This window comes from Chinchilla lanigera, unplaced genomic scaffold (assembly GCF_000276665.1).
Source record: "Chinchilla lanigera isolate Chin_1 unplaced genomic scaffold, ChiLan1.0 scaffold00051, whole genome shotgun sequence".
In the NCBI taxonomy this organism is placed as follows: Eukaryota; Metazoa; Chordata; class Mammalia; order Rodentia; family Chinchillidae; genus Chinchilla; species Chinchilla lanigera.
Window position 1 is genome coordinate 5440341 of NW_004955452.1, and position 16494 is coordinate 5456834.

A 16494-nucleotide genomic window follows, 5' to 3' on the forward strand; every position below is an offset into this window, starting at 1 on the left:
GGGAGAGGGAGAGGGAGAGGGAGAGGGAGAAGAAGAAGAATGTGTGTTATCTTTTAGGTAGATTACCATTCAAGAGTCAGCACTGCTGGATAAATGAGTCATTACCAGAACCTGAACTGGATGGAGGGGGCTCTGGTTCCTGAACCTGAACCACTCCTTTCTCTTAGAAGCTTCCAGGTCTCCTTTTCAGGGCCTCAGCAAGCCCACCTGCATTATTTATGGGTCTAAGACAGAAACTGGGTCTCACACGCTACTGCTGCCAGAACCAGCCCTTCAGCACTTGCTGTACCAGCACGGCGCTGGCCTAGGGCTGCTCCTGAGTGCTGAGGGGCTCTGGCCCCCACTTTGGGGCTCTTATCCCCACGTGTGTGCTCTTACCACATGAAATCCATGGTGCGTTGTTGAGAAAAAAGCAAGCCAACAACTTCGGAGTAGACAGATTTTTTTTTTTTTAAGTATATGTGCAACATTTACAAAATCGACCTCACACTGGGCCAACAATTAAGTTTCAATAAATCTTGAAGGATGGAAATCAAATGGGTCATTTTCTCTGACCACAAAGCAATTCATCTAGAAAATAATAACTATAACTTAGAAAACCCTCCTGTATTTGGAAAGTAGAAAACATACATTTTAATAACCCATGGGTTATATACCCTCTCAGTTAATTCTCCCCACTATTCGTAAGGTAGACCCTCATTTTAGAAATTCAGGAATTGAGATTGGAAAAAGCATATCATTTGTTCAAATTTATCCAGTTGGCAGTGGTGGAACTAGGACCTGGAAGCAGACTATCTCACTCCAGAACCCAGGGTTGTAATCATTTCCTCCTGACCCTGTGTCTCACTAGAAATCACAGCTTGCTTTGGGAGCCCTAACCTTGAACTACCATGCAGAAGCACACTTCTCTTTTGTTCTAGCCTCTCCTGGGGTCCCCTTCTTTGGACTAAAGTGAGAAGTCTTGGGGTCTTGGGTGGACATTCCCATCCAGCTTTGAACTACACCTCTAGGAAGATTTCCTTTTCTTTTAAAGATTTTTTTTTCTTCACAGAGTGGTTAGTGAACAAAGAAAAACAGAAGGAAAAGTCACTCCCAGATGGCTCTCCATCTTGCTCTAATGCAGATTAAATAGAGAAAATATTCTAACATATCGTTAGGCAAACGTGAGTATCAGTATCACTTAAATTATAAATGGAACAGAATGCAAATCTAGTATCCTGACTTAAAGTTGGGCCAAGACCCTTGAAGCAAAACAGACAATGAAAGCACCCCGATTCTGAGTAAGTTGGAGGTTCATGGTATCTGAGGTAGGAGGCAAGACCAAGCTGACCCTAGACTTCTCTAGGAGTGGCCTCCTGGGTTTATGCTGACCAAACCACCTCCCTCTTGTGGCAAGGGCCTGTGTGAATGGCTACTAAGCACCGTTATTCTACCTGCTCATCCCAACCTCCTCATGTTGGTTCCTGTCAGGACACACTTTTGGCAACACCCCAAAGACACCCAGAGCTTCTGGGCCTGTGTGTCTCTTCCTGTGTTATGAGAACAATACTGTCTGCTCCCTGTGGGCTCATGTCACTCAGGACTAAGTGCCCGAGGCTGTTTCTTGCAGTGGGAACACTTGAAAATAAATGGCAAATGTGATGACGGCCCATATCCTAGAAAGCTACCTGAAGTGTTCATACTTCAGCAAGTGACCCTGTGAGGGAGAAGGTTGAGAGGTAGGAAGCAAGAGAGTGCCAGGCCAGGCGAGGGGCCCAAAGATTTTCACTCTGTCCCTTGGCTTCTGCTAAAGAAGCAACCCTGGCCCACAGTGAGGGAGTAGGCCCACCAGGGTGTCTTCACTCCAGGCTTTCCAGGCTCAGCCTGGAGGCCGGCACTTCCAGCCCCAACTCACCGCTTGTCCCCCACACCGTCAGGGTTCAGGCCCCAGAGAGTCAGTCTGCCAATCAACCAGTGATCTGTCCCAATGTGAGTTTAACATCAAGTCCAAGATTAAAGTACCCAGTTATCCAATCAGCAGTGTGATTATATCCTCTCAATCCGTGCCGAATGGTCATGCTGACCACTTCCTGATAGAGTATGGGTGCTCCTGGGCAGCCCGCAAATGGAAACTCAGCTCAAGTGACCTTCCATAAACAGCTAGTTGTGCCTATAGACTGGACAGATGGTGTGGGGCCCCTGGAGTGAGCGATGGTCCAATGCCTTCAACGAGGTCGTTCCACTGGTCGTAGTCCTCTTGCAGGTCTGCATGGGGAGAAAAGGAATTAGGCAGGTTCTTATAAGATTAGCTTCAAGAGCTGGTATCACGAATTCAGTGGGCTGTCCTCAAGAGGGAAGCATTATGGAATACCAAAAGGACTGGTTACAGTGGTTTTAATGGCGGTGGTACTGCCTTTAAAAACAAGTTACATAGTCCTTGGCAACTTGAGAATAGGCCCAAAGGGCAGCACTTCATGAAGGAGAGCTCACTGCTTTATACGTACTCACTGCAATATTCACAATGTCCCCACAGGCTGAGTACTACCATTTGACCTTTTTTTTTTTTGGGTCTTTTTTGAGACAAGGTCTCGTTATGGAGTTCAGACTGGCTTGAGCTCACTTTGTAGCCCAGGCTGGTCTCAAACTCCAGCCTCAGCCTCCCGAGTGCTGGGATTACAGGCATGCGCCACCACGCCCAGCTCCATTTGACGTATTTTATGGTTGAGAAAAGTAAGGCTGAAGGAAACGACCTAATTTGCCCAAGGTCATGACAGCTGCCAAGTGGTAGGGACGGAATTTAAACCCAGGTCAGAAAGGCAGAGAGCCAGGCATGGTAGCACATGCCTGTAACCCCAGCACTCGGGAGGCTGAGGCAGGAAGATCATTGCAAGTTCGAGACCAGCTTGGGCTACAAAGTGAGCTCAAGGTCAGCCTGAACTGCATAGTGAGACCCTGACTCAAAAAGCCAAAAAAAAAAAAAAAAAAAGAAAGGCAGAGAAAATGAAGGCTGCTTCCAGCCTCAGGAATATTAGTAAGCAAGAAGAGGTTTCCAGTCCCCCAGCCAGCAGATGCAAGGCAAGTGTCACCCCAGAGCAGAGCAACAGGGCAGCAACATCACGGAGCCGCCTAACACCAGGCATAATTCAAGAGGGCCCTGAGATTGTGAGCAGAGAGGTCTAATTACACAGCGGGAAGAGTCAGAATGAGGTCAGGCTGTCAGGCCAAGGGAGGAGGGTACAGCTGAGAGGCAAACAGCTTGGGACAAACAGAACCTGGGAGAGAGGGAGGGACCACTCACATTCATCTTTGGATCCCCAGTGCATTGCCAAGAACCTGCCCGGGAATAGGTCCTCAGCATACAGTGCTACACATTCATTAACCCAAGCCAGGTGCAGTGGCACGCACCTATAGCCACTGCCACCTGGGAGGCTGAGGCAGGAGCACTTGACCTCAGGAGTTCAAGGTCAGCCTGAGCAATAGGAAGACCTTGTTTTTTTTTTTTTTAAAAAAAAAAGAGAAAAGAAAAAGAAAGCAACAAAAGAAGGAAGAAAGAAGATTTTTAAAAAATTGAGCCCAGACTGAGCAACTCATGACTTCAGACACTGTCTCAAAATTAAAAAATGAAAAAGGGGGAGGATGTAGCTCTGTGTGAAGACTCTGAACTACAAAAGAAAAAAAAAAAACCAGTACCATAAAAAAAAAAAAATGAGCATGCTCACTATATGCCACACTGTTCTTGGTGCTAAAAATATGTCCAAGAACAAAACAGACAAACACGTATCCTCAGAGAGCTCATAATCAAGCGGGCAGAGATAAACCATAAACATATTAAATCATGTAGGATGCGAAAAGGCATAAATGCTACGGGAACACAAAAAGGTCCATATGAGGGAAGCCGTGATGGTGACTGGGGGTGGACGGGAGGGTAGAATGTTTCAAAAAGGGCGGCCGAGTGGGCCTCACTGAGAAGCTGAGATTTCAGCCAAGACGTGCAGGAGGTGGGAGTGAGCAAGAACATCTGGGAGGGACGCTCCAGGCAGAGGGGGCTGCGGCGTGAAGGCTCTGAGGCAGGCGGTGCTGGGAGCACTGAGGGTTGCGTGCTCGGTGAAGTAGTCGGCCAGGGGAGGAGCACCAGGAAAGGCCGGGCGGGACTGGGCAGCCATGTCACACAGGCCCGCAGGATGAAAGGCTGGCTTCAACTCTCAGAATAACGGGGAGCCACTAAGGATTCTGAGCAGAGGAGTGACAAAGATCTACTTGCTTCCAGAAGAACCACTCTGGCTGCTCTTCTAGAAGACTTTCTTGGGGAACTGGAGCAAGCTGAGACCAGATAGAAAGTACTGCTGCTATTTAGGCGAGAGGCAACTTGGAGGGCATGGTAGCTGCGGGGATGGAGACAAGTGACTAGACTTCAGGTGCCAGCAGGGTTTTCAGAGGGCTGGGTGGGAGGTGTAGGAGAAAGGAGGAAGCCTCTGTGAGGAGTGACTTCAAAGGACAGAGCTACCACCACGCTCTTCAATCTCTGGAAGTACGAGCTAAATAAGCCTCTCTTCTTTATAAAGTGCTCGGCTTCAGGCGTTTTTGTTATACCAACAGAAAACAGACTAACACAAAAAAAGAAAAGAAAACAGACTAAGCCATGATCCAAGCACGAGCCTTGGAAGTAGCAATGTTGGCCAAAGAGAACATAACGACACAGGAGAAAATCCCCAGCTGTATGAAAAGCAGAGACAGGACTTCCAGAAGAGGGCATCGTCCAGCCTCCCAGGAGCTGCCGAGTTCCAGTAGCAGAGCAGGGAGAACTGGCTCTGGATTTAGCACTGCAAAGGTCACCAGTTTTCAAGGAGCACCATGTCACAGAAGCCTGAATGGAGTGGGTTTTACAGAGAACAGGAAGAGAGAAATCAGAAAAAGGAAGACAAGCCAGGCATGGTGGCAAACGCCCGTAATCCCAGAGCTCTGGGAGGTTGAGGTCAGAGGATCACAAGTTCGAGCCCAACCTGGGCAATCTGGAAATTTAGCAAGACTCAGCTCAGAAAGGAGGGGGTGGGGATGTAGCTCAGGGCAGTGGCCTGAGTTCAATCCCACAGTACCACTTCCCCACACCCACACCCCCCCATACCACACACACCCACGCCCACCAAAAAAAATAAAAGGAAAAAAGTAAAGATACTGTTCTGAGGAATTTTGTTTTTTGCTGTTATGGGGGAAAAGGAAATGGAAGACATATTGAGGTCAAGGGTTTTTCTTTTTTATAGTGCTGGTGTTCAAACCCAGACCCTCACACATGCAAGTGCTCTTCCACTGAGCTACACCCAACCCAAGAATTTTTCTTTTTTTTAAAATAAGGCAAGAGAAACGAACCAGTAGAGAGGGAAAAACTGATGACCTAAAGTAAAGAGCGAGAAACTGCGGGTCCACACAGGAAAGAGGGCGGGCGTGGCGTGCAGAGGCTGAGGAAGTGCTGGCGGCTCTGGGCGCAGTGAAGCGGGAGGCAGACTTACTCAGCTGGAGCTGAGGGAAGAGGCGCTAGAGGTTTGAGGAAGGAGAAGGTGTGAAATCATCTTCCAGGGTGGCAGGAGGGAGGAAGAGGCGATGGAGACAGGAGCCGTGTGTGTAGTTAATACCTAGGAGGCAGCAATCTCTTCCGGGGAGGTGACATCGGAATCAGCAGGACGTGTGTGCACTCTTCTGAGGTGATTTTCAGGAGTGAGGTGTGGCTGAGCCACTTGGAGCCTATTTTAGTTTCTTAAGGGACAACACACTAGGTGGCTACCAGAAAGCCTTTCTTCTTTGTAAAGCTAATTAGCCCCAGCAGAGAGCAGAGCGGTGGCCGTTATGCTGTCTCTATCTTATGTCCTATCACCTGGGTCACTGCAAAAACTTTTCAGCTGCGCTCTTTGCCTCTGACTCCATTTCCATCCTCAGGATGCAGACCACCTGCAAACACAAGCCTAGTCATGGTTTTCCACTGAAAACCCACCCATGGCTCATTACAGCCTGTGAATATAATTCAAACTTACCCTTTTAGGAGACAGGGTCTTATTATGTAGTTCAGGCTGGCCTTGAACTCACTATCTTGTCCAGGCTGGCTTCAACTCAGTGATCCTCCTGCCTCAGCCTCCTAAGTGCTGGGATTACAGGTGTGCACTACCAGGCCTGGCTCAAACTTATTTTGGCAAATACATGAGCCTCTGTGTTTACCTTCTGACCATTTCTCTATCTTTGCCTTTCAAAAGCTCACTAGCCTGAGTTCCAGATACACTAACTAGTTTCCCAAGTGATCAAGCCCACATAAGGGTTTGTGCTTTCTGCCAAGAGACCCTTGCCCCTTCCCTGCCTCTGGACTCTCTTCGTCCATCGAATTCAAAGGCAAGCATCACCCCGGCCGAGAAGCCCCCTTTCTCGGTTGTTCTTCCTCTCCCACCGGTTAGGTGCCTGTCCCCAGGTCTCCCTAGACCGAGCGCACACTGTGGTCATGAATTTACCACTCCTATCGTCATCAGAATCACCAGCAGCAGAGTGCAGCGAGGAAGAGCGAGGGCTGTGGAACTGGACCACCTGCGCTGCACACTGGCTTTGCCAGTTAATAACCAGATAACCTCGAACAATTAAACAGATACTCTGAGCTTCAGTGTCTTCATCTAGAAAATGAAGTTAATAATAACAGTACCTACTAGAAAGGGCTGTCTTCAGAATTACATGTGATCCTCCATCTAAATCCTGCGTGGTACTGCTGGTATAGAGTCCCTGGCATAAGTCAAGTCCTCAGCAGTCTTCCTACAGTCTAATCTCTGCCGCCTCTTCCCGCCTCTGCAGGTCTCCACAGGCACTGCTGCTAAAGGGAGTCCAGTCACGCACACTGGACTCCCCGTCACCTTCACGTTTAAGGTCTTACAGTGACGTGGTCATTACACCTGCGCAGCCCACGCAGACACAGGGAAAGTGGGCTGAGGACCCGGCGGCCAGGCACTATGTGAGTCTTGGGATGTGATCCATTCCCTCCTGCCAGGTGATAAAAATGACGTTCTAACATCTCTGTGAATCCTAAAGTCTCTAAAGTTCAGGCTCGAATAATGGCTCAGATGCGCAAGATGGAATAGACAGGTGTAAATTTACAAATGCAAATTCAGTTCAAAATGTCAGTATACTAACAATAGGATAGATGTACACCCCCTCCTCCGGTGATGAGGATTGAACCCAGGGTCTCCACACTGCGCTACATTTGTATCCCTTTTTATTTATTTATTTGTTTGTTTGTTTATTTATTTATTATTTTGAGAGATAGTCTTGCTAAGTCACTAAATTACCTAGGCTGGACTTGAATTTGTAATTTTCCTGCCCCAGCTTCCCAGAGTGCTGGGATTACAGGCATGTGCCACCATGCCTGGCAGGACATGTATACTTCTAAAGCAGACTCAACCCAATTCAAATTTGTTGCACATGCGCAGGAAATGTGAATCCAGTTTGTCTGACCATAGCATGCCATATGCAAGTCAGGGCATCACCCTTTAAAAGGGGCACTGACAACACATCCAAAGGAAGGGGACAGTGAGTGGTAGCACGGCGGACAAACAGGGAAATGATGCAGGAAGCAGGGAATTTTAACTTAATGAACAGAAAACTCAGAGAGGGCCTCAGAGGTGACTTCAAATATCCAAAGAACTGCCATGTGCCATCTAAGGCTTCTTTGGCCAACTCCTGAAGGATAAACAGGCCAAGTGCAGGGCACAACGTATACATCTTGCTGTTAGATCAGAGGTCAAACCTTAGCAGTCCAGGAGAGCCTGGGCCCTCCTGTGCCCAGCTCCTGCGAGGAAGGTTCAACCTCATGCAGGTAACGGTATCCCTCTCCTTCTGACTGCTTCGGAAAGGGACATCTGATCAAGAGTGCTCTAGGCCTAGGTCGGACAGTTAGCCTACAATGCTTTGGTGGGCAAAGATGAGCTGATATAGGTCAATTTGTCTCTCTTGGGAATCTGATGTAAGAAGTCCAAAAAATATGGCTATGAGCAGTACAAGCTAAAGAGGAAAGGCATAAGCCCACAAGGCAGACTGAATAAGCCACAAGTGGTTGAAACCAAGTGGGGGTTATACGGCAGTAGAACTGAATGAATGGATGGTATCAGCAAGAGAGAAATACAGGGTAGAAAGAAAGAAAAAGGTAGACTGGGACCAAAACAACAAAAATGGAGAAACAGATGCCATAAGACGAAGGGATTGAAAGTGGGGCTGTGAGACAGACTGTGTGAGAGGTTAGTCTCACAGACCCGAGCTTCTGTAATCCTGCACAGACCCCCGGTCCAGCCGTACCCTGCTAGACAAATTTTGTTCCTCAAGGAAAAGTAGTGAATTTCCAGTCTTTACAGACCAAAAAATCTTACCTAGAATTTCAACTCTTATTTATTTATGTATGGTCTCTTTGAGACAGGGTCTCGCTCTGCAGTTCACGCTGGCCTTGAGCTCACTTTGTAGCCCAGGCTGGTCTCCATCTCACAATGATCCTCCTGCCTCAGCCTCCTGAGTGCTGGGATTACAGGCGTGTGCCACCATGCCCGGCTAGAATTTCAACTCTTAAAACTGCCTAAGTTTGCAGTGGTAAGGAGGACTTGACTGTACATCAGGGGAAGACGTAACAGGAGAGGACACTTCCTCTGGGTGGAAGCTGGGCCAGAGACCTCTAAAGGCCTTGCCAGTTAGCTGGTCTGTGATTGATGACATTAGTCACACTCCATCCATGTTGGTTTCTTTAAAGCACTTCCATATATTTAGCCCAGTTATCATGACAAGCTCCTCACAATGCCCCTCAGATGACTGCTAAGTTTAGGTTCGGACACACATGGTAGAAAGAGGTGAATGGCCTGTTTACAGGAAGGAAATCAAAGCTGAGGGAGGTTAAATGACTAGGCCTGGGTCACATACCTCGTAAGAGTTCGAGTCTCCCAACTTTCAGGTAAATGTTTTTTCTCTACTTCTATGTAAGTCTCCTTTCACTCAGACCCCAACCATAGACCACTGCGGATAGACCACTGTGCTGCGGAGAAACTCGAAGGGTCCCAGATCTGTCCCACAGGCCCCGGTCCACTCCTTACCGAGGTGTTTCTGCAGGAAAGCCAACATGGCCCGCACCATAATCTCCTGACCTTGGTAGGGGTCCAGGCTCCCTCGGGTTTGAGCAGAGAAGAATTTACCAATCAAGGTGCCAGTTGCAAAAGCGAAGTCAGTTTGACTCCGATGGACAGAGCCACTAGAGGAAAAGAAAAACAACTGGTAGAGGTTGGGGTGGGGGCGGGGAGGTTAGGCATACACATGTGCACCTACTGTGTGCAAGGTGCTTTCCACACATTACCATGCGTAATTTTCACACCAGCCTGTGAAGGATGCATCATCCCCTCTGACAGACTGAGAGGAGACAAGTGGTCTCCCCAGGGGCGTGCTGACAGCAGGGGGCACAGCTAAGATTTGAATTCAGGTGAGCACACCTCAAAGGTGGCTCAGCCCCTAGAACACAATGCTTGACAGTGCTGGGAAAAGGCTGAGCTTGACGGAGCCAGAAGAGAGGCAGAGAGGCCAGGTCTCCAGCACCTGACATTCTTGTGTTATTGGAGTCTGTTTTGTCATAGCTTTCATTCGGTGTCCTCCAAACACTTACAAAACACATTAGCTCCTTGTCAGGACTGTATCATGGAATAAGCAGAGAAAAGGAATTACTTGCTTTTGTTTAAATAATCAGAAAAGTGAGGGCAAGTGCATGTAGTAGTGAGTTTTTGGATTAAGTCCTCTGGCTCTAATACTTTTTACCAGATTGAACTTGGTTCATTCTGGGATAAATTACTCATAATTAAATTCCTTACACAATTCAATGAGGGAAGGAAAATTTAAATGCTACACTATCTGATACCACGCTTCCAGGGGTGGTCGTACACGCCTGTAATCCCAGCACTTGGGAAGCTGAGACATGAGGATTGCTGTGAGTTCAAGGCCAGCCTGAACTACTTAGTGAGACTCTGTCTCAAAAAGAAAAACAAAAAAGCAACTATCTGATACCATGTAGAAAAATTAATTTAAAACATACATTACTTAAGGGACACAAAAAATGTATAGAACAGTGAATACTTGAGTATTCAGCTCTCAGTTTAAGGAATAATACATTGCCAGGCTGGGGGTATAGCTCAGTGGTACAGCACTTGCTCAATAGCCATGAGGCCCTGGTTCCATCCACAGCACTGAAAAGAAAAAGAAAAAGAAATATACACTGCCAGTAGCTAAGTCTTGCTTGTGAGCCCTATTCCAACTGTCTTCTCCCTTCTGCACAGGCGGTTACTGTCCAAGTTGGACAGGCCTAGGGGATGTCTCAGCCTGTATCCTCCAGTGCCACATCAAAATGAGAGGAGAGGGGCTGGCCCCAGGGGGAGAGGCTGAGCCACGCAAGAAGGTGAGGGCAGAAGACACTGACTATCAGAGACTCTGGTGTGTGGGGTTTTGGCCTGCACTTTCTTTCTTTCTTTTTTTTTTTTTTTTTTTTTTTTTTTTTTGAGACAGGGTCTCACTATGCAGTTCAGGCTGGCCTTGAGCTCACTTTGTAGCCCAGGCTGGCCTTGAACTTGCAACAATCCTCCTGCCTCAGCCTCCCAAGTGCAGGGATTACAGGCATGTGCCACCACGCCTGGCTGGCCTACGCTTTCAACCAACCACCTGAGTGATTGCAGAGGTCCACAGGTTCCCGAAACAAGACCTGGGATCCCTGATGCATGTGTGCTGTTTGGCTCAAGTGCAGAGCAGCAGCAAACCAGGGAGACTGCAGCCCTGCCTCTGGAGCTCCGTGCCACCTCCTATAAAGTCACTGTCCCAAGGTCACTAAAAATTGTTTGCTCCGTGAAAAATGGCTCCCCCCAAAAATCAACCAATTATGCTGGTGATGAAAGTGAAGAAAATGTCGTTTCTGTTGACCAGAATACAGATAGTTTACGGGAGAAAATATATGCTAAAGTAGTATCTGTGAATTTAGGTATTCATGAAAGTTCTAAAAACCTTCTGGTGAATGTCTAAGTTCTATTACATCCACACTCTTCAAGAGATCCCAGTGAGATTCCAAAATGATCTCTGGAACCCACCCAGACTCACATCCCTTCCTCAACAACTCACAATCCCAGAAAGCACCAGCTAGGTCCTGTCATAAGGCCATATAAACTATTAAAGAAAATCACTGTTGGTGGAGTGAAGTGAAAAAGAGGGGCAGATATGAAATTCTGAAGGATGTAAGACTGCAGTTCAGGAGGATTCACACAGTCCCTCAATGGGTAGGAAGTTCTGGATGATCCAGAAGAAATCACTGGGGCCACGGCTGGGTGGGACATAGACAGGGCACCGGGCTCATGACCTTGGGGCTCACTCACAGGACAGTTATGATCCTGGACTGTTCGTGCTGGGCACATATCTTCTTCATCAAGTTGACACTCTCCACCGTCTGGAATTTCTCAGCATTGATAAAGAACACAGGGCCCTGGGCCTTGGGGTAAAAGTCCCGTTCCAGAGGAAACATCCAAGCATCCAGGGCCACAGCACACCTGGAAGAGGACCAGATATTTGGAACTGCCACACAGAAACCCAGCCAAGAACAGTTAGGGTGGCAGGAGAAGTGGTGGGGTTCTAAAGTCTCAGAAAGCCAGAAGTGGGCACCAGGGCCCATACCCTTCATTTAGAATCTTGGGAGAGCCGGGCGTGGTGGCAAATGCCCGTAATCCCAGCACTTGGGAGGCTGAGGCAGGAGGATATTTGTGAGTTCGAGACCAGCCTGGACTACATAGTGAGACCCTGTCTCAAAAAGACAAAAAAAAAAAAAATCTTGGGAGAGACGACTTTTACCTGTTACCAAAGATCCTTCTCGAGTTTACGCTGAGAACAAGAATCAGACCTCTTCCCTGGACCTCATCTCAGATGGCTGACTCAAGTTATGCACAGTGGCAGCTCATTCATTTAACAATTCACAGTGCCTAAGCTGTGCTTCTGACACAGAGATAAATGACAGAGTTCCTGCTCTCCAGGAGCTTCCATGCCAGCAGGAGAGAGAGACTGACCAGGCAGCAAAACAAGAGCGCTTACTGCCCTAAGTGCACAAGGTGCTACACAAGCCCAGAGCCACGCGGCGGGGAGGTCAGGAACGGCCTCCTCGGTGCCAAAGGCAAAAACTATGTCACCTGTGGCAAAACTGTGGCCCTAAGATTTAGCTCCCCGCTCCCACCTCCAGTCTTCTCTGTCTCAATTAGGGACCTTCAAATTCCACTCAAGTGAGAGATACACAAATGAAAAACCTTCCCTTGTCCTTTTCTTTACCTCACGCATCACTAAGTCCTGAAAACCCTAAGACACATCTTGACTCCATTCCTTCTCTCCCCCAGCCTAATGCAAATCCATCCTCTCAGCCTCATGCCGACGCAGCCGGCCTCCAACCAGTCCTCAGCCTGCTGGCTACTCCTCAGAGTAGACAGAAGGCTCTTTGTAAATGTAAGTAAGATTGATTTTTTTTTTTTTTTTTCTGCTTAAAATCCAATTATTCTCCATTATACTTAGAATAAAAATCTAAATTTCCTTATCCTGGCCAAAAAGCCCTGAGATATGGTCCCTGCTAGTCTCTGATCATGTCTTAATTCACTGTTTCTCACTAGGCTCCTCTCACCAGGACAGAGCCAGCTTCTTCCCTCCTCGGGGCCTTTGCACTGGCTGTTCCTGCTGGCTGGAATGATCTCCTAGGCCTGTCAAGTCTCATCTATGTCCCTGCCCTGAGAAGCCTCCAGACACTCTACTGTATCAGCCTGTGTCACCTTCCTCACTACACTTAGGTACTGGGGATTTTACCACCTGTTCACTTCTTTACTAGTCTCTCTCCTCCCATGATAGCATAATTCCATGATATCAAATCTTTCCTTCCTTCTCCCTGCTTCTTTCTTTTCCTGGTAAAGGGGGATTGTACCCAAGCACCATTGAACTACAGTCCCAACCCTTCTTAATTATAATTTGAGACAAGGTCTTACTAGGTTGCCCATGCTGGTCTTGAACTTGCGATCCTCCTGCCTCAGGCTCTTGAGCAGCTAGCATTACAGATATGTGCTACCGTGCCCAGCTTGACCTTTTTTTCCTGACCTCACCATTGACTTCCCAACCCCTTAAACAGTGCCTGGGACACAATACTTGTGTAATAAATCATTGCTGGATGAGTGAATGGTATGTGGAGCTAGCAGCAATAGCGTCACCACCGAAGGAGCTGGAGATTTAGCTCAGCGGCACAGCGCCTGCCTGGCAAGCGCAAGGTCATGAGTTCGATTCCCCATACCGGAGAAAAACAAAAACAAAAAAAGAAAGAAACTCACCGAAACTGGGCCTCCTTGGCCAAAGCCAGAATAGCTGTGGCCCCTCCAAATGAATGTCCCATCACAGCCACGCGGCTCGTGTCAATACTGCCCTGAGGAAAGCAAGAGAGTTTAGTCATGCTAGAAACTCAGGAATGCTTTTTAGGGAATCCCTCAGGGGCACGAAGAAGAATTAGCAGGGGAACGAGGCGAGGGCACAAGTGGGGGAGTCCATGGAAACCAAACTATTCAGACATTTGGGTTGTAGCTCAGACGTGGAGCATGTGCCTAGCATGCCTACGGCCCTGGGTCTGAGCCACAGCACAAGGGGGAGGGTGGGGAAAGAACCCTTTGCTTATTAGAGAACAGACAGAATCCTTGGTATAAACAGCCTTCTGTAGGCGGGAATTCTGAGAACCATGTTTTTTGGTGGTTTTTTTTTTGGAGGGGGGGGGGTGGGTGGGCAATCTGACCACCTACCAGTGCCTGGCCTAAGGTAGACATTCAGGTGTCTATGGATAGATGAACAGACAAAAACTGTCAGGTTCCATACGGCCGCCATCAGTGCAGGACTGTGCTGAGAAAAGAGGTAATCTCCACACTCTAGATTCCTTGCCCTGTGCACTCGTCCTGGGGATGGGACAAGGACCCGGCTGAGGGCAGGAGCGGGGCGCTCCTGCCACCCTTCCACTCTGCTCTGGAGCAAGGACTGCTTGTGCAGAAACCAACCCAGGTCCTACCTCCTTCTTAAATATCGTCCTGTTTTTTTTTTATCCAAATCCCAGAGGAAGAGAAAGTCTGTTCGCTTTAACTGCTCTGCAAGTGCCTATTTCTGGTTATCCTCACAAGCTTTCAGGGCATGGTTATATAAAAAGCCACTGCAGCCACCTGCTTCTGGGCTTGGGAATCTCTCCAGGCTCTGGGGCTGTCTCTGCTCGGAAGCCTTGCTCTCCCCTTCTGTCCCCGGTTTCTAGCCCAAGGCTTTGTACCTAAATCCTCCCCTTCACTAGTTACCTTAAGATCGATCGGGAACGTGGGTAGATTGATGTCCTCTTTTAGTTTTCCTTTCTTATTTATTTATTTATTTATTTATTTTGGTCTTTTTGAGACAGGGTCTCGCTATGCAGTTCAGGCTGGCCTTGAGCTCACTTTGTAGCCCAGGCTAGTCTCGAACTCGCAACAATCCTCCTGCCTCAGCCTCCTGAGTGCTGGGATAACAGGCGTGCACCACCACGCCCGGTTTTTCTTTTTAAAAAAAAAATTAGTGAAAATACCCATATACTGCCCAAATCAGAAGTATACAGAAAAGTCTGCCACCTACTCAGCTTCATTTGCACACAGTGGCCACTTCCTTCCCCCTCAACAGTTAATTGTTTCTTCTGCGTTCTCGCGGAGATTGTCTATGCATGTACATGTAAACACGAATACATACTTGCTCCCCTCCTTTTACAAGTGGCTCTTTGTCTAACATATTTGTATAACAATATTAGTACAGGTAGAACTTCCTTCTCCTTTCTTCCAGCTCCGTCTGACTTCACCTTGGGTGGGTAGCGAGCTGATCATCACAGCCAGGCTACTTCCCAGCAGTTAGATATGGCCTTTTGATGCAGTTTTAGCCAAGAGCATGTGAGCCAAGATAATACATCTCCTCCCAAATCCAGTCCATAAAACTTCTCTTGTATCCTTTTCCATTTTCTTGGCTTAACACACATAGCCAATGTGGATTTGTGAGTGAAAGAGGGTAGATAGAACCCTTAGATAAAAGGAGCCTGGATCCCTAAGTTACTTCTCATACAGGAGCACTCTGTTGACATTATGTAAGGGAGAAATTTCTAGTGTATTAAGCCACTGAAATATGAAGTATATGTGCTACACCAATGTATATTACTTAAATAATATAGATACTGTTCTATAATCTATTAGCTGGGTCTCTTACTGGTGGACATCTGTGCTGTCATCAGTTTCTCTCTATTACAAACACTGGAATCAACAACCTTAGACACACATCACATCGCATGTGTGCTGTGCAGGTTATAAGTTCCCAGAACCGGAAACTGCTGGGTCAAAGAATATGCGCTTTTGTAATGTTGATAGCTCTTGCCAAACTGCCCTCCATGGGGCAATTTGTACTTTCACTGGCAATGTAGAGAATAATTATTTCCCTACAGCTTGTCAACAGAGGGACTAATCAATTTTTGGATTTCATTCAATCTGACAGGTGAAAATTTACTTAGCTTTTTATTCTGTATTTTCTTCAAAAGGGTACATTTTAAATAACCCACCTGGACTGCAGCTCGCTATTCGCTGAGCCTGTCTCAGGCTCCCAGGCATGTGGGCCCACAGCTCAGTGCTGGGACCCTTGCTTCTCGGCAGGGGACTGGTAACACTAAAACAGTGAGCAAAGCACTCTAGGTTCCACCAGGCAGATGCTTCTACCTACAGGTCATTGCTAGAGCCTTGAACAGATATTTTCTAAGAGCCTTTGGGGGCACAAGGCATAGCTTTTGATATAAAAAAGCCCCAGCTTAAGGTCTGACTCAACTACTTACTTAGCTCTAATTCTGGGTAGATACTTAGCCTTTGATCTTTGGTTTCTTTCAATGTACAGAGTTAATAATGTCGACTTTATAAATATGTGTGAGGGACTCTGATCAGGGTGAGCATTCAATGTACAGTACGTTCTTGTGCAGTGGAATATTACATGGCTATTAAAAAACATGCCATAGAAAAACCTTAGTGCAACAAGAATCTCAAAAACAACAACAAAAAAAAGCCCAAGAAGAATCTCATACTACTTTGCTAAGTGGGAAAAAAGGGGCCACAAAAATAGCTTGTTTTAAATGACAACATTATTGAACTGGGCATGGTGGTGCACACCTATAATCCCAGCACTTGGGAGGCTGAGGCAGGAGGATCACCATGAATTCAAGGCCAGCCTGGGCTACATAAGTGAGTTCAAGCCAGCCTGCACTCCATAGTGAGATCCTTTCTCAAAAAAATGACAATATTTATTGCTTTAAATATAGATATAAATTGGGGAATGGCAGTGTACACCTATAATCCCAGCTACTTAGGAGGCTGAGGTTGGAGGATAATTGTTGTTTTTGGTTTTGTCCCCCCACACACACCCGGTACCAGGAATTGAACTCACGACCTTGTGCTTGCCAGG

At 47.3% G+C, this 16494-nt stretch overlaps 1 protein-coding gene across 1 annotated transcript in view; it reads right to left on the reverse strand.

Moving 5' to 3' along the window:
* Positions 1-425: 425 nt before the first annotated feature.
* Positions 426-16494, reverse strand: part of Pafah2 (platelet-activating factor acetylhydrolase 2, 40kDa) — a 33718-nt gene continuing 17649 nt past the window's right edge. The window contains exons 8-11 of the mRNA XM_005394836.2: positions 13347-13438; positions 11376-11546; positions 9072-9226; positions 426-2244 (exon numbers count right to left, since the gene is read on the reverse strand). Coding sequence (XP_005394893.1) covers positions 2150-2244; positions 9072-9226; positions 11376-11546; positions 13347-13438 — 513 coding nt within the window. The 3' untranslated portion in view covers positions 426-2149. The remainder of the gene's footprint in view (positions 2245-9071; positions 9227-11375; positions 11547-13346; positions 13439-16494) is intronic.